General features: G+C 41.4%; 3 protein-coding genes across 5 annotated transcripts; all 3 read left to right on the top strand.

Moving 5' to 3' along the window:
* Nucleotides 1-3,332: 3,332 nt before the first annotated feature.
* LOC136425967 (uncharacterized) lies at nt 3,333-6,036 on the top strand. The gene is made up of 3 exons (XM_066414884.1): nt 3,333-3,475; nt 3,838-4,066; nt 4,489-6,036. Exons 1-3 carry the CDS (start codon nt 3,333-3,335, stop codon nt 6,034-6,036), a joined length of 1,920 nt encoding a protein of 639 aa, XP_066270981.1.
* Nucleotides 6,037-8,957: 2,921 nt separating this feature from the next.
* On the top strand, nt 8,958-11,220 carry LOC136425863 (uncharacterized). Its single transcript, XM_066414796.1, has 6 exons — nt 8,958-9,083; nt 9,578-9,704; nt 10,097-10,184; nt 10,545-10,625; nt 10,793-10,877; nt 11,033-11,220. Exons 1-6 carry the CDS (start codon nt 8,985-8,987, stop codon nt 11,075-11,077), a joined length of 525 nt encoding a protein of 174 aa, XP_066270893.1. The 5' UTR covers nt 8,958-8,984; the 3' UTR covers nt 11,078-11,220.
* Nucleotides 11,221-18,669: 7,449 nt separating this feature from the next.
* On the top strand, nt 18,670-25,132 carry LOC136425044 (P-selectin-like). Of its 3 annotated transcripts, none has more exons than XM_066413792.1 (10): nt 18,671-18,962; nt 19,549-19,731; nt 19,927-20,106; nt 20,490-20,663; nt 20,853-21,032; nt 21,245-21,424; nt 21,573-21,746; nt 22,159-22,185; nt 22,457-22,591; nt 22,843-25,132. In XM_066413792.1, exons 1-10 carry the CDS (start codon nt 18,908-18,910, stop codon nt 23,085-23,087), a joined length of 1,533 nt encoding a protein of 510 aa, XP_066269889.1. In that variant the 5' UTR covers nt 18,671-18,907; the 3' UTR covers nt 23,088-25,132. The 3 variants fall into 3 exon arrangements, with proteins under 3 accessions (XP_066269890.1, XP_066269889.1, XP_066269888.1); XM_066413791.1 differs by having other exon boundaries at nt 18,676-18,962; nt 22,156-22,185; XM_066413793.1 differs by lacking the exon at nt 20,853-21,032 and having other exon boundaries at nt 18,670-18,962; nt 22,156-22,185.
* The last annotated feature ends 875 nt before the right edge of the window (nt 25,133-26,007 follow it).

Here is a 26,007-nt window from a genome sequence, read left to right as displayed (position 1 = left end):
TAGTTGGCAGATGGCCCTTGTGCTCGGGATGGAGTGAAATAAGTTTCGGTCCTCTAGACATTCATTGTAATCTGAACATCTAAAGGTACCTTAAAGATTAAATCATTTGATTCTGCTGTTTTTCTCCAACCCTTCAATAATGCCATTGCAGACTCATTCATTCAAACGTTTGTTTGATACCACGCACATACTCCATATGTGATATCATATTTATCATTCGCTTTAATCTGAACATTAAAGGTACTTCAAAGATTACCTCGACTGATCTTGTTGTTTTTCTCCGACGCTACAAACAGGTTGTTCTCTTCATACATTACTAACTTTTCCCACTCAAGTTGTTAAGTTTATAAAATTGGTTGCATGAACATATTTTCTCACTTTCGCAATCTGACTGTGCCCGTGGGAGACCATCGCTGTTGTTGTTGTTTTCAATAGAAGTCAATTGTTAGAGTCACTTAAGCTGATCTGCGTACGAAGAGACCAAAGCAAAAGTAGGATGGCGAGGCAGTACGCATGTATTGTCTTTGCCTTCCTTCTCCTGCCATTGGTTTTATGCGGTAAATCTTCACCTGCAGACCAGCTTCAACCTACGGAGTGTAAAGGTATGTATCATTTCGTTCAAATCACCTTTCCCCTATATAGTATTGTGTTCCTATACATATTACGTCACACTAGCCTTGTGCACAGACCAAAGAATCACATATTTAACCACATTTAGTAATATCACATTTTGTATTTTTAAATTGTATAATTAGTTTGATAACTTAACCCACCAGTCTAAGAGTATATACCATTCTAAAAGAAATTCGCAATGCTCTATACTTAGTCTATTTAAGTTAAAACAATTTCTATACATTTCCGTGAATAGGGTGGTGCCACAGTTCTTCTTCTATAGCCATTAATCCACACACATGTGCAAGCACTAGTGGAAAATTCTCTTCCCAATAAATGTTTGAGTTCTTAGTATGGAGAGCAATGTTTACTGTTTTTATTTGGTATGGCTTTAAAACCACGACCCTCCGAATACAAAGCGAGCACTATGCCCAACGTGACGATGTTCAATAGTCAGTTGTCAGTAACGTTTTCTATACTCGTTCCACAGGACAAGACTGCATCTCCACTGAAGGCCCGGCTCCACTTGGGAATCTTGCTGACTCTGTGATCGAAGATGACATCCCAATTGAGTATTCCCGCTCCACGCCATCCAAGGACGACAAGACCTGGACTCCCAAGAACCATCCCAACGAACGCCAGAAGTCACGGGTACCGCGTATCATGTTTTACCTTGTCTATTTATTCATTTCTAGTATTTCTCCCATGAAAGACACACGGCAGTGGCAACTATGCATTTGCTTTATAAGTTTTAAAAAAAGGTTTAAAAGACCATCCTAGATCCTGTGATAGAACACAGACCATTGGTATGTAACAAATGTAAAATTGAATTGGACTTTTACTTCATTTGAATCAACAGTTAGCTTGACATTTCAGCAAGATATACCTCCCGTGTTCTTATTCAAGGCATGGAATATCATAACTTGGAGGAATCAATATTGGTTTTACAAGTTATAGACATTTTTCGGTCCTGAAAACAACCTAAGTGCAGAATGGTACCGGTCATTTACAATAAGTAGCCGCGTTCTGCCAGGGAGCTTTTCATTTCTTATATCTATACATTATCATGGTTTCATTTATTTTGCCCTCGCCCATAGCATGGTATAACATGGCTGTTGGTAACATATATGAAATTATCCACTTCTTTTTCAACAAAGGTAAATTAGTTTCAATCACACTAGTTATCGTTTTCATCAAGGTTGGTCCTCACCACGTGCAATTTTTCCGGCGAATGAAAAATAAATGTAGCAAAAGTCGAGGTTAGAAAGTGCTTTCATATTGATTTGGGTTAGATTTTATGCATTCTATAGTATTTAGCTTCTTAGAAATGTGTTTTCTTGTGCTTGCCTGCATATGCTTTCTGACATGAATCTTCAAGTTGTTAGAAATTCCCTTGTTGTTGCATGCATCAACTTGCAAGTTGGAATCAACTCTGTTAATATCGATAATTTTGAATTGCTTAACATTTGTCAGCTTGCTCGTACATTCTAATATTTACTTGCCTAGAAATTCAGTTTCTTTTGCATCAGCTTCTATGCATTTTTTGATATTTACCTTGGTTAGATATACTTGTTTTCTGATATTTCATATGACAGAAATGTATTTTTCACGTTGCCATGCATATAATTCTAATATCAACCATTTTGCTAGAAATGTTTTCTAAATCAGCTTGCATCTATTCTGTTGTAATTTTGATATTAATCATCACAGAATTGTCAGTCAGCTTCCTCTTATTTTGTGATATTTACCTTCCTAAATATTAAGTGATGTTTAACGTCTTTGAAATTCGTTTTTTTTTACCTGCCGCCGTTTTAAAATCCGTCGATTTTCTGGAACATTTCATTTGAGTATTGTCTATACTCGGTTTGCCAAAAAGCACTTAGCCTTCCTCACAAATAAGGTGTGGAGAAAATGTTTCTTAAGAGTGGACAAAAATTGCCAACTACTCTGAGGAGCGCTCGTTAAAGTATATGATGTAGAATCTTGTCTGATTTGAATAGAACACGTGTCTTGCAGGTAAGGAGATTTTCATGGTTACACGGCAGGCGAGGAACCAGCCGGACCCAGTACGGATCCCACAGACGGATGGCAAACAAGGCAACGCCCTCCCGATATGGCACGACCCCCTGGTCACGGTTCGGATCTCGATACGGCAAGACGGCTACCACTTCGACATCCCGATCCTGGCCTAGGAATCATGGCGGCACAAGGAACAGCAAAGCATTGACCTCCGGATTCTGGCCTTCGTCTGTTGGTGGCGGAGCGAACAGCAAGGCGTCGACCTCCAATTCCTGGCGTGGGATTAATGGCAGAAGGACGAACGGCAAAACGACCTCCCAATTCCTGTCCAGATATCATGGCCGCAGGATGAATAGCAAACCATCAACCTCTCAATCCTGGCCTGGGTCTCATGGCGGAAGGGCGGACAGCAAGGTTTCGAGCTCCCAAGCGTGGCCTGGGTATGTTGGCAGCATGCAGGACTTCAATGCATCGAGCCCCCGGTCGTGGCCTGGGTCTGTTGGCGGCGGTGCGAGCAGCAAGGTTTCGAGCTCCAAAGGCTGGCCTAGGTCCGCTGTCAGCAGCACGAACAACAAGATGTGGAGCCCCCAATCTTGGTCTGGTTCTGCTGGTGGCAAGACGAACAGCAAGGTGTCGAGCTTCCAATCCTGGCCTGGGTCTCATGGCGAGAGGATGGACAGCAAGGTGTCGAGCTCCCAATCATGGCCTGGGTCTGTTGTGAGCGGAGGAAAAAACAGCAAGGTGTCGACCATCCAATCCTGGCCTTTGTCTGTTGGTGGAAGGACAGGCATCAAGACTTCGACCTCAAAGTCCTGGCCTGGGTCCGTTGTCAGCGGTTTGAAAAGTAAGGTGTCGGGCTCCCGACTCTGGCCTAGGTCTAATGGCGGAAAGACGAACAGCAAGGTGTCTAGCACTCGATTCTTGCCTGGATCTGTTGGTGGCATAACGAACAGCAAGACGTTGACTTCCCAAACCAGGCCCGGATCTGTTGTCGGTGGCAGAACGAATGGCAAGGTGCCAACCCTCCGATCCTGGCCTCACTCCATTGGCGGCAAAACGAGCAGCAAGACGCCATCCTGTCAACACTGGTGGTTTGGAAGAAGAAAAAACTGCAACAAGGCAACAACCTCTCAACCATCGCCCGGGTTTCAAAGCGGCAGCATTAACGGCAAAACATCAACCTTTCAAATCTCACCTATGCCCCAGAGTCGTCCCAAGCAAAACAATGCAAAAGGCACCCAACCAACTGCTGTGTCCTGTAAGAGCAACACAAAGAAGACGTGGTGGAGGTCTTCATCTCTCCGAGGAAGTCGAGATAGCCGTACCCAGCCAAAGTGCTCTGATAGCAAAGCAGGAACCTCACAGCCCCAACCCGGATCCTCCACCGCTAGGGCTACCAACAAGGACAGCGTCTCACAAGGCCACTCCACATCGAGTACAGTTCGGAAGTTAGGGAGTCAAGCCCGACAGGCATCCAGATGTCGCCGGTACTGTGAGTTGGTCAGTCGCGTTAAATTTGGAAAGATTCCTTCTTGGGGAATGCGTTCTACGTCATGCAAGTGTGTCAATGGAAAACATCAGAGCGACAACCAGGACAAAAGGATCGAAAAGCTCAAACCAGCAGTGGTCAATACACACAAGCCCAAGGCCGGAAAGGGTACCTCCAAGGTCAAGCAAACTGACCAAAGTAACAAGCAAAACGGAAATAATCGAAAGACCAATAGCAACACGGACATCCAGCGACAGACGTCCAGATGTCGTCGGTACTGTGGATTTGCCAGTCGCTCTAAAAGTAAAAAGATTTCTTTTTTGGGGATGCTTTCTAAGACATGCAAGTGTGTCGATGGAAAACCCCAGAGCGACAACGAGGACAAAAAGACCAGAAAGCCAAAACTAGCAGTGGTCAATACACAGAAGCCCAAGGGAAAGGGTACCTCAAAGCAAAATGGCCAAAGTAACAGACAGCAGAGAAACAATGGGGGTACCCCTAGAAACAAACACACTCAGAACACTGGTAGCACCCATGGTAACAGACACACTAAGGACACTGAGAACACTCTTGGTAACAAACGCACACAGAAAACTGGTAACACCCAAGCCAATAGGCAAGCTACGAAGAAAAGCAAGGCCCAAGGAAACGCTATTATCAACAAACGTCCCCCAAATAACAACGGACAACCTCCAAACGCCATGAACAGCAAGAAAAACCGAGGGATCAAAACCACTGGTACCAGTAATCAAAAGCGGCAAAACGTCAAACCCCGCTCTAAAACGCCCAAGAACAAACCAACCAAGGATCAACGAATCAATCTGAACAAGGGCATTGGCACAAAGCCTCCTAAAGACGCCAGTAAACCCACCAACAAAAAAGTTACCACCAGCATAACCGACAACGGAAATCGTAATGGTAAAAAGCGTCATCCGAAGACCAAGAGTAACACAAAGCTCAACAGCCTTGTGATCCCTGCTAAAACAAACACAAAGATCGAGAAGAATCAAGGCATTGCCAAACGCACGACAGCATCTTCAATTGCCAAAGGGACTGGACAAGCTTCATCCGATGTCGCCATGCTCGCAAGGAAAACATCCAGTGTCACAGGCGGGTCATCACGACAGGATAGCGGCTGCACCACCGCAGAGTTCAAGGTAGTGGTCGCTAAGATCACCACTCACTCCACCAAAATTTACCACAGTAAACCTAAATCAGTTGAGCTAAAGTGCACCACAACATTCGGACTTTACAACCCAGAGGGCGGGGTGATCAAGAAAGCTATTGTAAAGGGGAATGCTGTGATCTCCTTATCACATCTCAACTCTTCATCGGTCTATTTTGCCTGCTTTCAAGCTACCGACGGGCCTGACAAAAAACCCAAATGCACCAAATTTGCGACCAAGGCACGAAAGGAAGAGGGGGGTACCAATGCACCAATCATAGCGGTTTCTGCCACGTGTATCATCTTCGGGACGTTCGGACTGGCGGCGCTAATAAAGAAGGCGTGTTTCCCTAAAGTTAAATGTTGCAAAACAGAGGATAAAGAAGAAGGAGAGGAAGAAGAAGAAGAAGGAGAGGAAGAAGAAGAAAAGGAGACGGAGGAGAGTAATCGGAACAGCGGATTTATCAGCAAACTCTACGTCACAAGAGCGCGCCTGTTCTTCAACAGTTGCAGCAGCAACAAAGACGAAGAGCCCGAGAGCAGCACGGATGAAGAAAGCAACGAGTCTACCGACGAAGATCCCACGTACGGCACCTTGCCGTTTCGACACTCTGTCATTCAGCTAGACCAAGTGGAAACCGTTTCGAATGAGCAAACCTGCGTCGAATTCGAGGAGAAGAGCAGTGAAAGCACATCAACTGATGACTCTGTGGCCCCAAACTTTGGCGATGTAGATGGTCCTGAAGAGTGACCGTGAGGACATGGAAAACCAAGATGCTGACTCAAAACGCAAGCAAGTACTTCAAAGTATTACCAACAATTAAAGCAAGAGTTTTCCTGCAAACAAACTTGCGTGTTGAAAATTTTGAATTCCACCCAAAATGACATTTTGGATTTCCGACAAAAATATAATTGAATTCTGGTGTGTGGAAAAAAGAAAAGCAAATATTCACACAACTGGAATTCCTAATAATTTCAATGGATTTCTTCTTTGTTCAGAGCATTTCATTTGCATACATGCATGCATTTCTTTTAAAGAAACACACCCACACCCACAAACACACACACACACACACACACACACACACACACACACACACACACACAAACGCATACACACACATACACACATAAAATGGCAGTGTGTTAATCTTTTTATCCTTACATAGTCAGACCTTTCATATACGTAGAACAACTCCTGAGGAAATATTTCAACAATTAAGCATAGTCTTAACCAATATAGTCGAATTTGTGTGGCAACATATTCAAAACGTCAAATGAATGTGGCCATAATATCACTAACAAGGAATCATATATACTCATTGTAGAATATTCAAACTTTTTGAATCTTTGACAAAATGTGTTTTGGGTTGACTTAGGATTTAATCACAGTTTCGTAGTGTGCAATATTTTTCGGGATGCTATAGCTCTTCAGGAAGACATCACCTAAGGCTTTCTTGAAACTACAGATTAGAAGAACAATGGATTTAGCCACAAAGATAACAAATGGCTGCAAAATAGTCAAGAGAAAATGTTATCCATTAGTAACAGCTGCCTCACCAAATGTGTGATGAAAAATACTGAAACTTGTTTGTGTCTGATTCTGAAATGAAGATACGGAATCGTTTTAAACTTCTCTTAAAGATACTAGAGAGTAGACTGACAATTTCTTAAGAAATGCTTGTCAAATATATGAGACAGTAGAATGTCTTAGAAGGTATTAGATCTTAAAATTCTTAGAATGCTGAATGTAAGTTTTATTTCTGTAAAACCATACACATTTCTATAAACCATAACTGTTGTTGCCCACAGACATATCATATACTAGACATGAGTAATTAGAAAATGTATGTGCAGAAAAATAGCTCTCATCCACCTTTACACACTCTAAGAAACCCCCTTTTGGCAAAATTGTCAATCTTCTAGCACACATTTAAAGGAGACCTGAATATTTGGTAAATTAAATGGACCGCTGATTAAAAGCTATTCAGCAGTAAAAAAGAATGTCTCATATAATAGCATTATGGCTTCGTTCCTGAGAATTTGAACTGCCTGATTCACTGTACCTCAACTGACCAACTCCACCGACCACCAGAAACACCTGATCAGCAGGGATCATCTTTTATAAGAAAACAACCCCAGCTGTGAATATGGACTTTGCAATTGCAACTTCAGTTTGACAACAGACATTTTACATCCTTGACATGATGAGCAGTATAATGGTAATGCATCAAAAACTGAATTCATGGACGAGAAGAGACAAAGCAGAAATATAAAAGTAACATTTTTGGAAAATAAATGGCAGAAAAATCTTTGTTCGGGGCATTAATATTAGATGATGAAGTTTTCTTTTGTCACTTTTTCAATATCATATCAATTTTGCATTTTATTATCCAACATTGGGATAAGTATTTGTAAAACATGACAATAGAATGTCTAGTAGCAATGAAAATTAATGGAAAACTTGATTTTTTTAAATTATAAGAATAGTATTCTACTGTCTGGAAAATGCAAATCTAAAATACGCCAGTATGCTGTTATGCCTATTCATATTTATCAATGGAAGGCTGTGACAATGTTTCTGTCAGAGACATGGTCTCTTGGAATTGTAGTGTTTTGATTCAGAAGGATTCCTGTGTAATGACTTGAAAATATACGTTTAATGCATGGGCAAGATTCTGAAAGATCAGAGAAATGAAACTGTTCTGAAAGTTGTGGTAGAAAATAAAGACTTTATGTGACGTGAATATAGCTTCTGTATTTTTTTGTAGAAACTCCATAGTCCAGGTAATATGTCTGGATAGGGAAGTACATCTAAACATGTAATATTCTGAAACGTGAAATCTATTTTTGTAAGTACACAATAGTAAGGCCATTGAATTATAAAATGTCTCTTTTTTTCATTCCAAGGCCAGAGATGTTGCAGATAGTAAACCTCTTGGCATAGAAAATGATTTGCCCCTTCATAGCAACCCTACCACAGGAGCCCAAAACTGACTGGATAGCATTTTAATTAGTAAAGATAGATAAATAAGTAGGAAGACAAAAAATTGTTTTTGAAATAGTGATACAAATATTATAGGGCTGATGCATAGCGTTCATGGTATATGGGATCTTCATTTTTCATTGGAAAAGAAATCAACTTGTGGTCATCAATAAGTAAGTGAATCAGAGAATGAAAAACAAAATCTGTGTGGCCTAATACTTTATAAACGTCTAGGAACTAGTTGTGTTTTTTTTGGGGGGGGGGGGGGGGGTGCAGGCTCCAGCCTTGTTTAACAAACTACGCTCAGTCAACAACAACAGCTGCACTGAGTCTCACGAGAAATGCTTTACTACAAGGATACCAGCGCTATGGGAAGGTTTATGTTTAACAGCCTATCGTCAGCAATTAGTTACTATTATAAATTCGCCACTCCTGTAGCGCATCGTATGGAGTACAATGAAAAACAGAGAAGAAGTCGTCTTCTGATATCAAGAATGCAACAGCGGGATAGTTTAAAGGGAAAAAACACACACATAAAAGGTGGCATTGCAAAGTGACACAAAAGATAGTGCGTGCATTGAATCCAAATTAAATGAGAGCCTATTTATTCAGCAACATAAATAAGCTAAAGGATGTCCTTGCGGTACCCCTTATTCAGCTGTAAATGGACTGCCCCTAAAAAAGAAAAGACCAAAGTACATTGTAGCAACAAAATGGAAATGGCCATATTCCTAAGTGCTCTGCTGTTGGGAATATACAGTGTGGTGACCTCGCCAACGCCTTTGTCTCCCAGACAAGTTGTCTGCGTCAAGGTAGGTTTTCTGTAATATATGTGTAATCTTTGCAATTATTAATGATATGCATAGCTACGGTTGATAGAGCTGTACTACAAAGTGGACATATCTTTCTTTCAATATGGTCTTTTTGAAAGACACCCTGACTCATAGGCGTGCCATTTGTGATCGATGGTTCTCATTACAATGACATTTAGCTGGTAAGGAATAAGTTGATCGATAAGTGAGTGAATGAATAAGCTTAAACTGTATGTGTTCTTCCCCAAATGAGCTAAATGCAGTAGTTATACAATAACAAAGACTAATGGTAAGATATCATTACCTGTAGCGTTGATTTGAACAAGGGGAGAGACAAAACCGTTATTAATAAGCATTTAAAACTATGGTATCTGTAATAGACTGCATAATCTCTTTAGTTGATTATGTGAAAATCAAGTAAATATGCTTACAATAAGTGATGGACTAGCTCCTAGCGGTATTGTAAGAAAATGCAAACGGTTCTGCACTTACAGAGGGACGCCTGCACATGTGACATGAGCGACGGGTCAGGCAGGGTCAGTCTCCACAGTCTGGCCAGGCCGGAAGAGCCTTATGAGCTGGACAGCAACTCTTTCAGATTCCTGTACAGCCCCTGTACTGGTCAGTCACTATTCTAAGGCACTAGGAACCTGTTCTGATTTGCTATCGGTTCCATGGGCGCCGCCATATTGGTTTTTGACGTCGTGGGACGGCTAACCCTTTTTTGTCATTTTTTTAGCGTTGCAAATTAATCGATTTTATTTTACAACCCTGTTTCATTCGTTCAAATTTTCTTGCCTGACTATATCTTTTTGAAATCTTATGTCTATCGTTAGTAATCCGTTATCACTTATTTGAGTAACACAGTGACTTGTATCAAAATGTATTTTAATTCAACTACAAGATAGTGCAAGACGGACGATCTTTTGTGTGAAAAGTACTTTGCTATGCATGCAGATAGGGATCCTTTTTCTCAATCTTAATTCATACCTAATTTCGTATTACAACCACAGCAATGAAAAATGCCAAGCAAGAATGCCAAGACGATACGTCCGTGTGTTTGGAAGGAAGAGAAGAAAACTTCGGCTACAACTTCGGCAGGTCGGACTTTTCAAGTTTTTAGGACGCAACATAATATCATTCCTTAATTCTATTAGGGTACATAATTCCGACACCCTAAAAAGATCTCCAACCCAACGTCCCCCAGTATAATGCAATCCTGTAAATCTGAACTGTGCATACCTGGGGGATGCTGCACTAGAGTTGTTTTCAAAGTGGCGGAATTTAGGTAACGTGGTGGATTAATGTTAATGGAGGTTGAATACAATTTGAAGCTAAATTATGGCTTGAAATTTAAAAAAAATCATTCTCTTCTCTTGTGTGTTTGTGTTAGTTTGTAAGATAGAATAAATCAAAGATATGAGAGCTTTCATCAAGGAGATACGTGCATTGTGTTCACAGAGCGTCGGATCCTGAGTTTATTACGGATAAAAATGGAAACGTCACAGTGAAGTACACATCAGAGGTTGGAAATAAAACTAGGTAAGTTCATCATTCACACTCTACTCAGAAGAGAAATCTGCCACCGATTTTTAGCAACATTTGATTTGTCCTCAGTTCCTTGCCATAGACTGTTAATGAATTTTGCAACTCTGTAATCAAGTCACATCTCTTTTTTTCCATTGCATTTACGTCACAATTTTAACAAGGACGGCCAAAGTTCAACTTGTGTGTGATCCATCCGTGACTGAACGCCCCCTGGTGATGTTCAAAGGCATGACAGAAACAGCTATGGTGATTAGTTTACACATCTTATGCTATATCTAATTCAATCTTTTGTCCACACATAAAAATAAGGCTTGTCATTTAGTGATTTTGTTTGTTTCGTTCAAGAAGCTTTTTCTTTAGTGTTGTTGTTAATTATCAAACATCTTTTTTCACAACTACAGAATTGGACGTTTACAACCGTATGCGCATGCCCCGGTGCACGTTAGCCTCGTTCAATCAGATGTGATGTCCAATGCGATCCAAACTGAGGCTGGTATCCCGATGCGCATGCGCAGGTGCATGTCAGTGAAACTGGTAGCTAACATCAGTTGATCACAGAACAATAAAATATCTGAATGCCTTGCGCATACTTCCACGTGCACTGTTAAAATACTTGTGTTGTATATATATATATATATATATATATATATATATATATATATATATATATATATAGTCTATTCTTATATTTGTCTATATGTGGATACTTTGGCAATGGCTCTGGCTCACAAAGATGTTTCCCAGGGTGATATATATATTGTTCTGTTTTAAGCCAAGATAACGGTTGCACCGATTGATTAAGAATGAAGAATACTTGAAACAGTTTAAGATGATATAGTTCTCTAAAAACAAAAATGACTTGATTGGGTCATTTATTTCTAGTCACATCATGCTGCAAATATACTTTGGCGGCGATGACAGATATTGAGTTTGCCGAAGTTACTGACGAAAAATGGCGGATGCTGTCTGAAACTTTTATCCAGCTGCATGAGTAATTGGCTTTGGCTTGATTTGCCGAAGGTTTTTGACCTATGATTGTCTTCTTCGCTGTTGTTAACACAAGGCTTTTGAGCTTATTTACTGTGGCGTTGGTTGCCTCTTAGTATGACAAGATATAGCTAGATTGGATCACAGTTGTGCTCTTTGGGTTTGTCTTCGTGTGCGACTTGGTTCTTAATGTTCCTCTGTTGTCTACCCGCCGGTCTGGGGTAATTGGTGGGATTATTATACATGCCCATATGCTGCACGCTAGACATTGAAGCTTCGTGTGTTCTCTCGTATTTACCCATTGCAACCATATTCCGGGTTCTGTCTCTGCCTGCTGTAGACATTCCGTAGGATCTTATCATTGTTCTTCTCTGCTGTGCAGATATTTGGGAGCTCTGTGGGACGCTTGCGACTGAAGAGTTTGTGTTGTAGAATGAATGCATGCCTCCTATTCTAGATGATGAAGGAAGGGCCACCTCACCTGTAGCGGCGTAGAAACGTACAGTATCATCCTGAACTGTCAGTTGAAGTGACAGGGGTCTTGTGTTCTCGTAGTTGAAGTATCTATCTGGTATTTCGCAGTAGTCGCATAGAGACGCCGGCCGTGTGTTGCAGTCCATGTCGTTATAGTATTCATCCGGAATCTGCCAGTAGCCATCACCACCGGATGAGGTATTTTCGTAGGTGTAGTACTCGTCGGGAATCTCGTTGTATTGGTTCTCATCGGCAGAGTCTGTTGTAGGCCGTGTCGTGTCAGCTGCTGTACCGTTTCCGCTTGTGAGCTGTCTGTTGTTGACAGTGACAGCGTGGCTGTTCGGTCCACCTACCATCCAGCTACTCACGGAGGCGATAAGCGGCCCCTGAGCAGCTTGGTTACCCTTTGAGCAGCAGGATTGCTTTCTAGAAATACATGCTACAACGAGTGCTATCGGAACAATGCAAATTACAATCGTGATGATGGGCCCCACATATAGGGGAATATCATCTTCTGATGCCGCAGTTTCATGTTTGATTGTAGAGGGGTTCATCTTATCCAGGATTGGGCTGGGTGTCGTAGTCCTGGAATGTATGATGGCCTGGGTCGCCTCCTCCTGCTCTGTATCCACGGTGCTACCAAGGGTGCTGAACACGGGGTGTAAGACCGATGTTGTCTGGGTTTCTCTTTCTGTTTGTTCACAATCGGTATGGCCAGGGATGGCGGACACGGACGTACTGAAGACATGCCGGTACGTCCTCTCCCATGTGTTTATCAAACACGTGACGTTCTTCATTCCTTCACTATTACTTCTGCTGAGGCTACCAACTGACGATGGGTTGAGGTGCGCATGAGGTGTTACACCAGATAGAACTACAGCAACACTTCGCAGTTTGTTGGTAGCATCTTCAATCAAGGGAGCGATTCGAATGATGGAGTTTTCTCCCAATACTACTCTTGCACTGCCGCCATTTTGCCAACCCTGTTCGCAGATTTGACTGACGTATGCAGTATGTGTGTATGGTTCTGTGTCAGCTGATATGATCACAAATGGCAGATTGAGTTTCATTTGGCTTTCTGCAGTCACCCCACTGGTATACTCCAATGATCTGCATAGAGTGTTATGTTCAAACTCCGGTCCAACTAGCGGTGTGATAGTGTTATGGTGCATGTGGGCTTGGTATGACGTCTGATGGGGACGTTTGTCGATACAGAAAACTGTTTCACCGACTCGTACGGCAACATTCTGACCGGTAAAGGGAGTATTGAGATAATCAAGGCGCCAGTTTACAGTCAAAGGGGCAAAATCATCGAGACTAAGCAATCTATTCCCACTCATAGTCAGGTTACGTAGTTTAACTAGTCCCTTCATAGTGTCCCTTGACAAACATGTCAACGCATTATTGCTCAAGTCTAGTTCCATTAACAGCGGCAGTGACCCAAATGCTTTTGGAGAAATATTTTTGATAGAATTTGATTTCAAAGAAAGTTGGCCCAACAGTGTGAGATTGTGAAACCAAAACGACTGGATTCTTTGTAAAGAGTTATTATCAAGTAGCAGGACATTCAGAAAGGTAAGCTTTTGGAAGCAATTTGAGTCGATGTTACTAATACGGTTGTGAGACAATGACAGTGTCGAGAGCAACAATGGGGACTTCAAACTGTCAAACCAACTTCGATTGACGTGAGTTAAGTTGTTGGAGTCAAGGTTCAAGGAATTTAATTTGGGAAACGCAGACAAAGTATCCTACTCTAAATCTGTGATTCCACATTCAACCAAAGCAAGGTCATAAACTATTGACTGCTGAGGTGGTCTCAATTTCTGTGCGGAGAGCATTCCAAATGAGAATCCTCTAATACCTACACGTCCCCTGTTAGGAAAACACGTTGGGAATGGCTGAGAGGAATTATTCACATGCACAGGTTGCTGCCACACCTTGAGGGTGCATAAGATACAAACGTAATTTAGATCACGGGGCCATTTTCCTTGTGCAATGTCGATCTTACCATTACGAACGCATGATGACCATGCCGTTGCGACATTACACCCAGGAAAACATGCCGTGTCTAAACTTAAACTTTCCCCAATGCTGGTAAAGACAATCAGCATCTTCAGAATGGCCATCAGCGTACCACACAAACGCGCATAAGGATGTCTACGTTTCATCCTCTTGTCACTGCATGTAGGGTTGGTCGAAGCGGGTGTGCAAACGGCCGACTCTGTCTTACCTGAAAATCACATTCAAATCATCAGTTTTGAACTAAGAGGTAATGATTTTCAACATAGTGGTTATGATTTTCAACATAGATTAAGTACAGAAACCGGGAGACTCCAGAAAATATTTGTTAACCAAAGACTTTGTCCATGCTGTCCATTTTCAATAGAAGGCAAATATCATTTTATCTTATGTCCTAAATATTTTGATAATGTATTATTCACTACATACATCATTTTCCATACTAGAATTTCTCTCATTGGATTCAAAAAGCTATTTCAAGTTCATACTGACATGTAACAACATCTGCATTGTCCATAGAACAACATATATTTTTGAATATATACCTTATCATTCATTATCTAATTTTCTTGTATACTTGCAATTTGTCTTTGGGCATGAATTTATCATTTCATATCTAAAAGAATGCATAAACGTTAGAAACGCAACCAATAATCGTACAAGCATATTCTTATCCCATACTACATACTAGTAGTCTTTTGTAAGGTAGATTAGTCTCATAGTATGGTTATTGCTGTGTAGCAGAATATTCCACCCGTTGTACCATGTACCTAATATCCAGCATGACCCACTTCAAATTATTTTAGGAGGCTGAAATTTCATATGTATGATAAACCCTAGATATATACACATCTAAATAGGTCACATGAATATTCTTGTTATGTGTCTGTATCTATATAGCAGGTATAACTGCCATTTGGTGTGAGACACTAGCTTCGCAGGCAGTAGCTGGTTATATAACACTGAAGAACATGTTGCACCTAACCTTTACACAGCTGTAAGTGTTGTGAATGAGAAAGGTACTACTGTAACAGTACTTGGTGGCAACAAGTTTCACCCTACGAGTTCTTGGGAAAAATGAATATCTATTTGTGAACATCTGACGATTGAAGCTGATCTAGGGTTACTAGGATCGAGTGAAGCGTTTGAGTTGAGCTGGGTGAATTCGAGTCGTACCCTGAATACGTGATGCGATCTATGAAGGTTGTTAAACTAATAAAAAATGCGCGCAAAAAGATCTTAACCAAAACATGGCGAAATACTAATGAAATATCAGTTATAGTGGAAAGCTGAAAATTCTAGTACATGATGATGCACGTCTCTATAGGTCAAATGCCTAATTTTCTGACCTCGTAACAATTTCTCTTTTACAGTCGTTAGAATGGAGCGGGGGGTGTTCATAGAAGGTCTTCCCAATTTTCTACCATATACATGGCGTGGTTATCAGGTATTAAAAGATTGATTCAGTAACACTTGGAGCTAGATTGGCAGAACACATGAATAACATTCTTACCGTCTGAGTTTTCGTTGAGCCTTGGTTGCCGCCCACCGTCGACTTCGGTCCCGTTGAGCCTTGGTTGTCGCCCAGGGTCGTCTGCGGTCCCGTTGAGCCTTGGTTGCCGCCCGCCATCGTCTGCGGGCTCGGTGAGCATTGGTTGCCGCCCAGGGTCGTCTGTGGTCTCGTTGAGCCTTGGTTGCCGCCAAGGGTCGTCTGTGGTGTCGTTGAGCCTGGGTTGCCGCCAAGGGTCGTCTGTGGTGTCGTTGAGCATTGGTTGCCGCCCAGGGTCGTCTGTGGTCTCGTTGAGCCTTGGTTGCCGCCAAGGGTCGTCTGTGGTGTCGTTGAGCCTTGGTTGCCGCCAAGGGTCGTCTGTGGTGTCGTTGAGCATTGGTTGCCGCCCAGGGTCGTCTGTGGTCTCCTTGAGCATTGGTTGCCGCCCAGGGTCGTCTGTGGTCTCGTTGTGCCTTGGTTGCCGCCAAGGGTCGTCTTCAGTGCCGTTGAGAACGGGTTGTCGTCCAGTGTCGTCTACAGTCCCGTTGAGACATGGTTGCCGCCCATCGTCATCTGCGGTCCCGTTGAGAACGGGTTGCCGCCCACCGTCGTCTGCGGTCCCGTGGAACCCCGGCGACTCGGGTCGGTGTTTCCGTCCATGCACGGTGGGTGTGCTGCATCTCACCAGGTGCAGGTTGGAAAATGGCCAGCAGTCTCTGGAAACGATATTGACACGATGAAGTCATTTTCCAGAAGCATTTTCTATGAAAAAAATATGTTAAAAGCTAGATAACGAATCATGCTTTGCTCTTCAAACGCTTGGAAACTATACTCCTAAATGCAATCTTTTGGGATTTTAAAAACTAAAACTGAAAAAGAACTGTGACTGGTAAAAAATATCAGACAGATACAGAACAGCGGTAAAAATAGACATCTCTTATTCAACTTACCGCTGGATCAGACGGAAAAAATTACTTGCTGACATTGTTGAGTCTCGCGTTGGCTGTAAGCTCAGTCGAATATTTGTCGTATTTCCACTTTCCCGTATCGGAACTGTTTCTGACGATCTACTGCCTTTCCTTACATACATACAGTCCGTAACCACGGTTGCAAGGTGTGACGTCAGTCTTATGGTAGTAATCTTACGGTAAGATTACGCAGCGACCCAAAAATCTTGTCTAGTTCCAAATGATATGCATCTGTCTCAGTTATACGAAGACGGTAAAGGTAGGTATTGGTTAAATAGTCCCATGGTCTTTTGTAGGCCGTGATGGCAGTGGGTTGTTTATCAACTGGGACATGGTATTGGAAGGCGGAGCCAAACCTTTCCTTCAACCACCTGCCATACGAAAAGGAAACACAAAGTATAAAAAAGATCGCATCTGAATAGATAACTTTCACATACATACATGTTTTGGAGAGGGAAATGTTTTTTTCAAAATGTTGTACATACCCCTTCAGTTGAGATAAGTCATGTTTTGAAAAGGATACGTATCTAAAAACAATGGCCGAAAACATTGCAGTATAGTGGCGAATTATTTTGGTGGCTATTTCATGTACTTTTGGCTGCGATGTCAGTTTTGGTGGATGTTTCAATTTAGGTGGCGATTTCAATTCCGGTGGCGGTTTTTAATTTTGGTGGCGATTTTAATTTTGGTGGCGATTTCAATTTTGGTGCCGATTTCAATTTTGGAACCGGGAGTCAAGCAGATAAAGCTTATATGTTAAAATTGGGTCTTTCCCTTAAAACAATCGTTTCCTACACTGTCACATCACTGCATGGTACAATAAACACCAAATGACTTGTTTCACACAGTCGTTTTGTTTTGTTTTTCATTCAAAATCCTCCACAGAAAAGTGATGTATATGTATGGAAGGATTGTCTGGGTTTAGAGTGTGGATATAAAAACACGGCCTAGTATTGGGAACGCCGTCTGTGTAACTATGCAATATATGGTATTGCCCTAGATGACCTACTTCTTGCTTTTAAATGTTGAAACGTTTCACATTTTCTTCAATTGTTGGCATTTTTTACCCTTTCTAAAACTCCATACTTAAGAAATACAAGGTGAGTGTATATATATATTTATACAAAACATGTCGAGAAAAAATAGGGATAACATTTAGTCGCGTAGGATGTAATTAGCTACAGTTATTGACAGTTATGATTTTTACCTTAAGTTTTCTTTCACAACAATAGAAAATGTACTTTCACTACCACATGCGCATGCTCCGGAGTGAGTGAATCTCCAGTAATCACACACGAACTTCTTTGCTCCTGCGCATGCGCGGTGAGTGACGGTATAGGGGTCGTTGACCTTGTTGGATAGGAACTATTGAGTAAAAAAAAATTGCAAAGATCATACATTCCCGAGTAATACGTGCGATTCTATAATGATCGTACTGAATGATGTTTCTGAATAAAATAAAAAAAACTTAAAAAAGACGTTAATTTCTCATTTTCCAGAATGCCTAGATCTAAATATGTCGGCCCGGTTGCCTTGTGGTAAGTGCTGTCGACCTGGGTGGTCGCCAACATGTCGCAGGTCCAGTGAGATAGGGGTTTAATGCCGTCAGGTAGGTAACCATTCACACAATGCCAGAACGTAATACAAGCTTGCCTTATGTTTAGGGTTGCTGACTCAGAACCGATAGGGCAATTTCAGCATAAAAAAACAAACAAACGGGAGTCCAGATTAGACGGCCAGATAAAACGAGGTTGGTAATTTTCGTTTTCGTTCTGAAAAAAGACTCTGGTGCCTACAGTTAACAAACTGATTTCACCTTTGAACTATGACCTCTGTTGTTTGTTGACGGAAGTACAAAATGTATGTATGTGGATTCTAAAAGTGTTCTTTTTTCGAAGTTGTATGATGTGGCGGTGATACGAAATATAAAACGCTGCTCACATCGTATAAAAGTTTGACTTCACTACTGGTGGCGTTAGGACTTTCTTGTGTCACGCCATCTTGAACTTGAAACTGTGAAGATAAAATCTATACACTGACAACACAATGCATAGGGACCCTGATGATGCCTGAGGCGTTCTTGGCCAGCCTTGAATGAAGTTATGTGACCCACGCCCTTTAATTTGAAGCATGTGATTTAGCCAGGTAATTAAGGATTTAAAGGAAACGGCGCACAACCTGTCGTACACTACTCCCTCTTGTGATAGTGCTCTTGTGAGAGTGTGTATCAGCACACAAGGCCATCCTGGTCTGGTCTGGGTTATTACACTTCAAAGTTGTGCGAAGGATTTCTCTTCTTTTGAGAAGATAAGACAAAGGTGTTGTTTTGTACGTGCACAATGAAGGTGGCCCTGGGGCTAGTTGGTGCACTTATGTTGGCTAATGTCAGACTGGGTAAGTACAAATGTAACTCTTAACATTTTCTCTTAAACTTTAGTAAATGCTACCTTGTATTTGATTGTATGTGAATCTATGTTTATGTTCTATGTTGTTTGCAGCCTGATTGACCAGCCCGGTCTTATACCCATTGTATGGCGTCTTACGTGTGATACACAGTCGTTGCATTTGTATCGCGCCGCCATGTTTATCGTAAACTGTCTGTCCCATCTGGTTCCTTTTCCCTGGCCCCGGTCACTTTCGTCGTGCGATAGGTTAGGCTCAGGCTTACGACAAGCTTACGACAGGAAATCGAGGGCACTCTTGGCGGAGAATTGAGGCCATTTTTTGCGACAGTTGTGAATGTGTCGTACTAATTTCGGATGTCTTGTGGGTACAAAGATAATCGAAGGTCCTTTTGTTTATTGATTGATCCGGTACAATTTCCACGCATATCGCAGCGTTGAATATGGATTTGAAACTGTGCTAGTAACTTTATACACACTGACAACACAAATAAATATGCGCGTTTGGTTTACTATATATGTATGTTATGTTAACTAAAAAGTATATCCCATTGATAAAAGGTCATTGACAATTTCAGCCGTCGCACAATGCCCGGTGTTGACGGCCCCAACTAACGGAGCGCGGGCGCCCCCTACCGGAGCGAACTTCTACCAGTACGTGATCACGTTCACCTGTAACCTGGGATACCAACTGAACGGCGCCTCTAGTGTGACGTGCCAAGCTAATGATACATGGACTTATCCTGTTCCAACATGCACACGTAAGACGACTTTGAATTGATTGATACAAAATGCAATCAATACTCAAATCTGCTAATTAGATAATATCAGGACTATTCCGAAAAAAGCATATTGTTGTCAATACTCGATTGGTACTGCAAAGAAATTTGACAACCATTATCACTCAATGCATCAAAAGTATATTGATTCATAGACTTTTCTTGTCCGAATTTTAGGCAGACAATGTTCGCTGTTGACGGCCCCAACTAACGGAGCGCGGACGCCCCCTACCGGAGCGAACTTCTACCAGTACGTGGTCACCTTCACCTGTAACACGGGATACCAACTGAACGGCGCCTCCAGTGTGACGTGCCAAGCTAACGATACATGGACTTATCCTGCCCCGACATGCACACGTAAGACGACTTTCAAGATGATACTATGATATAAGCAATGTTTCTATCGAACTGTATAATACAGACATTCACCAAGTTATTTCGCAATATTGAAAACGTGGTAGACGTGCATTCAACATGTCTACCAACAGGCGTCGTTTTATGCATCTCCAGTAGAGAATAGATCCCTGTAACAGAGGGTCAACTTAATCATTTCAGGTAAATATACAATGTACGGCGCTGGCGTTTACACACAGACCATAGTTACCCAAGTCAGTCACGTTACACAGTGGTGAGAGTATTGGACGGATTTTTTGCCAAAAGTCGACAAAAAGACGCCGCTCTCTGTACAAACATTAAAGGGACATGAAAAAGACTAGTACTGTTCTTCCCTTGAATTTCAGCCATACAATGTTCAGCGTTAACAGTCCCAACTAACGGAGCGCTGAGTACGACAGCTAGGACCTACCAGACTGTAGTCACGACCACCTGTAACTCGGGATACGCACGGAACGGCGCTGCTACCACCACGTGTCAAGCTAACGGAACATGGAGCAACCCTGTCCCAACATGCACACGTAAGACCATTTGCAAGTTGGTATTTGATAGCGATGTCCATCGTATCATACAGATATTCATCAGATACAGTATAAAGAGACTATTAGACGCAAATTGCATGAAAGACAGCCATAAGTCAAAATGCGTCATTTTGTGCATTTTTAGTACAGAAATAGATATCTGTAATAGAAGGTGTTTGACTGTTTCAGCCAGACCATGCCCGACGTTGACGCCCCCAACTAACGGACAGTTGAGTCCTAACGGACCACACGCCTTTCCGTCCATGGTCACCTTCACCTGTAACTCGGGATACGTACGGAACGGCGCTGCTGATACGAGGTGCCAAGCTGACGGAACATGGAGCAACTCTACTCCTCCAACATGCATACGTAAGATGACTTCCAAGTTTAGCTTAGCCTAGCAATGCCAATCGAATTGTAGAATACAAACGTTCAGCAAATAGGTAAGACAGTATTAGAAGCAAATTGAGAGACCTTTCTATGTTCAAATCTAGATGGACAGGCATATGTTAAAAGCTGTATTTTCTACATCTTCAGTACAGTAATAGATCCCCATATCTAAAGGTTATTGGTCATTTCAGCTGGACAATGTTCGACGTTGGCGGCCCCAGCTAACGGAACACGCACGCCCCCTACCGGAGCGACCTCCTTCCAGGACACGGTCACCTTCACCTGTGACGCGGGATACGTGCTGAACGGAGCTGCTACTTTGACGTGCCAAGCTGGCGGGTCATGGAGTAACCCTGTTCCAACATGCACACGTAAGATGAGTTTGACGGTGATTTCTAGCAATTTCTAGCAAAATGTACTTTAAACGCCTGCAATAAAGGAGTGAGAGCATAAGAAGGATCGCCCTTCTCAATATTCATACCTTTAAGGTTCTTAATCAAGTCTATTTCACCATTACAGCCAGACCATGTCAGACGTTGACGGCCCCAGATAACGGACAGCTGATTCCTGCAGGACCGCACACCTTCCCGGCTACGGCCACCATCACCTGTGGCTCGGGATACGAACGGAACGGACCTTATGAAACGAGGTGCCAAGCTGACGGATCATGGAGCCCCGTTCCAACATGCACACGTAAGACAACTTACAAGTTGATATATTATAGCAATGTTGCAAGTCGACATATCGTAACAACGTCCAGAATTGTTACAGTAATATACACACCTTTTCCAGATACATTTAGTGGAGAAAAATTTAAGTGATCATGATGATTGTTTCAGGCATAGAAAACGTGTTAAATGAAATAAAAATTAAGAAAAAAACACCATAATAAATGAATGATTGAGGACCTTTTTTGTACACATATACCCACAGGATTAAGTACAGGTCATAATGTTCTGTTCTGTACCAATACACCACTGGTCATTACTATTATCATTACCGACCGTGGCTCGGTTTTGTATTTCTACAATACGAGCTTCAATAATTTGAGAAATGTAGTTCACTAGAACATGTACTCATATATGTATCTCTCTTTTTACAGCAGTCTCCCAGATAAAACCGTCTCCACCAGGTGACTATCTCTTTGTTTCATATCGTTCCGTGTAGGAAACAGCTGAGTTGAAAAAAAATACCGTTTTCGCCACAATAAAGATTCATTGATTCAGAATACCAAATAATTTTTTTTCAAGACTAATTACCGTACAGTGCTTTTTGAGACTCTAAACGAATGTCTACAGACTCTACAACATCCTCCTTATTATTATTAATAAACCTAAAGAACAAAACAAATGATTTGATGGGTATAAGGTGAACTTACGTGTGACATATGCCTTACTTTCCAGACAAAACTCCTTTTGGAGTCGGGGCTATGGCAGGTACAGCAGTCGGCTGTCTTGTCGCAGGACTGCTGCTAGGGGTCGCTGTTACACTATTGGTTCTACATTGCCGGAAGACTAAAAGCAATGAATATGACACAGGTACATGTACTATGATATCAAGAGCGTGTTATCTTTAACTTCGAATTCACAAGGAAGATCAGAGAAATGTGGGGAATCATGCAATTTTCCTTGATATTCTTACGTACTTAACTTTGGTCGAGCTCTCGCATTTGATACAGCATACAACTCGAATTCAGTTGTTTGACAATTAGGATTCACAAATGCATCGAGCTAAGGAACTTGACCTTATTGATCTAATGTCTTTTCTCTGGTAACTGACAATGTTTCAGCGGAAGCAGTGTACGCGGACGTCCGGACAATCAGCAGGGGAGCGTCCAAGCGATCCGGAACCGGAAGTGACGCGTATTACTCCTATCCCATGGCACCCTTGTCCGCACCAAGGAGGTCCTTGCCCGCACCTCCCCAGGCTCCCCTCCCCACCCAGCCTAGCAGCCATTACCAGGAACTGAAGCCATCGGCGTACCAGAGTCTGCAAAGGGTCCAGGGTACTCCTCAACCTCAGCAACCTCGATAATTTTTACCTTCGCCAAGAAGGTTATGCATAGGGTAGCGTTTGTTTGTATCATGTATGTAACGACCAGCATGACTCGAGAAGGCTTGGATGGATTGTCTTGATATTTGGTAGGTGGGTAGGTCTTGATGAGACTTGGAAATGATTAGATTTTGGGTCCCCAAGCGGCTTGTTACGGTACTGCAGCGGAACTTCCTGTTTTGATATCTTGTGTTCTGGACATGCTATAGTCCTGATTTGTTAGTGGTAAATAGCTCTTTGGACAGAGAGTAAGTGGTATTAGTTTTGGCTCCCTAGCAAGAGCAGGTTTTGCTTCAGACTTTGAAAGGGAATAACTCAAGAAGGGCTTGATGGATGGTCATGATTTTGGGTACGTATATAGCTTGAGTGATGATGTACATGATTAGATACTTATCATGCAAGTTAGTATCTAATAAAAATGCATAATTAATGAGGAAAGTTTATACAGACGCCTAATTCCATGATAGGACTCTCAAACATGTGACATATGCAACTGAGGAAGACAGAAATATTAGAAGATTTCAACTATGCAAATGAGGACCTCGTTTGCATAATTAGTGAGAAAATACTATAGCTCAAAATGGGCTTGATGGATGGTCATGATTTTTGGTAGGTAGATAGCTTACGTGATACATTGTATGATTGGGCAATAATCAGATTCTAATTTGCATAATTAATGGGAAATTCCACACAGGTTAATGATGGCAATTTCATACTTGTGGCATTTGGAAGTTGTGTGAAAGTGAACATCGTTAAATCAAATTATGCTGATAAGGACCTCATTTGAATAATGGGTGGTAAATGTTGGTATAATCTTGTTTGTTAAGCTCATCCTTTGGACAACTTCTGTTATTTGGGTGCAGACGATCAACTAGTATGATTTGTTATTGATGAGAAACACTCCTGATACGTCAGTCATAAAGGTTAAAACCATTTGGCGAAGGTATGAGGTCGTGGAACTCTAGTTAAACATAGTTTCGCTTTATGGCACCAACGGCTTTATATAATAATCCACTGAAGTAGGGCAAATTTTGAACCTCCCAAAAGACTTAATTCAAAACAATACAAAACTGAAACACAATTCAAACTCTACTCTATAATGTATCCAGTAGTAGAGTTTGAATTGTTTGTTAGTATTGTTTAACTGGACGTCCAACCTTCATCAACGTATCAATACAATTCAATTTATTGTAAAATCCAACTGGCAAAAGTACACTGTAATACTTAGGAATTGTGTTGACTTTTACAAAGATTACTACAAAACCACTGCACACTACTAGACCTTAATACATAATTATATATTCATATATGACAATAACGTTAATTATCACATAGCCAGATGGCGTCGACCAATCAGAAGCCTCCATTGCCCATGTATTACGACGCCATAACACACCCCTTCGACCGTTCCATTATGTAGAAGGGGAGGTTATCTTTTTGTTAACATTTGTATAATGTTTATTTGTTCCCAAAAATATTTACTATCTTAGAATAACTCAAATATTTTGTAAGCATATGAAAAAATAGAATAAACCATTTCAATACAAGTCAAATTTAAACGGGTGGAAAGAAAACAGTATTCATACACCCAGCAGGGAGGAATGATGATAATAGATAATAGAATAGATTTGAAAAAGATTTGACATGCCAAGATTGCAATGTTATTAAATTTCATCTGTGGACATTTTGGTTTTCAAAATGAAATCTAGCATCTTCTGTACAAAAAAGGGATCTATGCGTCATACAGGAATTGTCTACTCTTATATGGGTCAGGTTGGATAGGTTATATGATAATAACGTTAATGAACCGCCTATTCCTCGGTGTATATGGTGTCATAACGCCTGACCATGTGCTATAACCACCGCATAACCCTTAATTTACCCTTAATTAACAGACTGACTTGATAAACAGGTGGGTGGCTAAGCGAAGGAATTAGGGACTAAGTCTTTTTGTGCGGACTTTTGAAATACGTGTCGATATATAGATATGACTATAAAAGGTTTGCACAATAAAACATTGAACTTTACAGTGTTGATAATTTAATTGTATTCATCATTTGTTGTTTACATTCATAACTGTGGATACGCAGATGACTACTACTTTTGTTATGTGGCGGCCTCCAGTGGATTCTTTCTTTCCCCTACGTAAAATATAAACATTCATGGTTACACAAACGTGTTGGTAGACTGACCTTTAATAGTAAATTCATCTGTAACGCATTATTTTGGTGCTGTTGACGATTTTGTGGTAGACCTTACCGAATTTCAAAAATCGCATGATTACCATACAAAGTCGTGCAAACGTCGAAAAGTGAGCGAAAATGACGACATACTTGGGCTGTTCTACTCTGTCAACACAGGTAAAGCTTTTTTAAATGTGTTTTTTTGTTTGATTAGGAATGAACACAAGCCACTGACGTTTGTAGGTGATAATGCTTTTCAAAATGTGATTTAAGTGATATATTATAACATTGAATTATTTGTACCGTAAACTGAGCAAGAAAATCATACTATCTACCTTTTCACTTGGTACATCCTGATGTATATATATTTTATCCACTCTTTCAAACAGGCAGCGAGTTTTGTTTCTGAAACCTCAACATGTTATGATATACACAATGTCATATAGTGCATTATGCTGCATAATATCAACAATAGGAAAAAAATCTGTGATATACAATCTACACACTTGGCCACCCCTCGAAACATTTGGTTTCATCCATCAAGCTGTGAGGGCAAAGGCCATTCACGGTTACAAAGTGAGTGTTTATGGCGGTTGCTCGCACGGTTCGCTATCAGTTTTACAGAGTTTCTCTTCTCCGTGGAGACAAGGGATTGGTGAGAGCATTGGGACGGCAGTAACTGTCGGCCTTACCACTCAAGTATTCATCATTTGATGGAA

This window comes from Branchiostoma lanceolatum, chromosome 19 (genome assembly GCF_035083965.1).
Source record: "Branchiostoma lanceolatum isolate klBraLanc5 chromosome 19, klBraLanc5.hap2, whole genome shotgun sequence".
Taxonomy (NCBI): domain Eukaryota; kingdom Metazoa; phylum Chordata; class Leptocardii; order Amphioxiformes; family Branchiostomatidae; genus Branchiostoma; species Branchiostoma lanceolatum.
The sequence above is the reverse complement of the archived record's forward strand: the minus strand, read 5'-3'. Positions and strand labels throughout refer to the sequence as shown.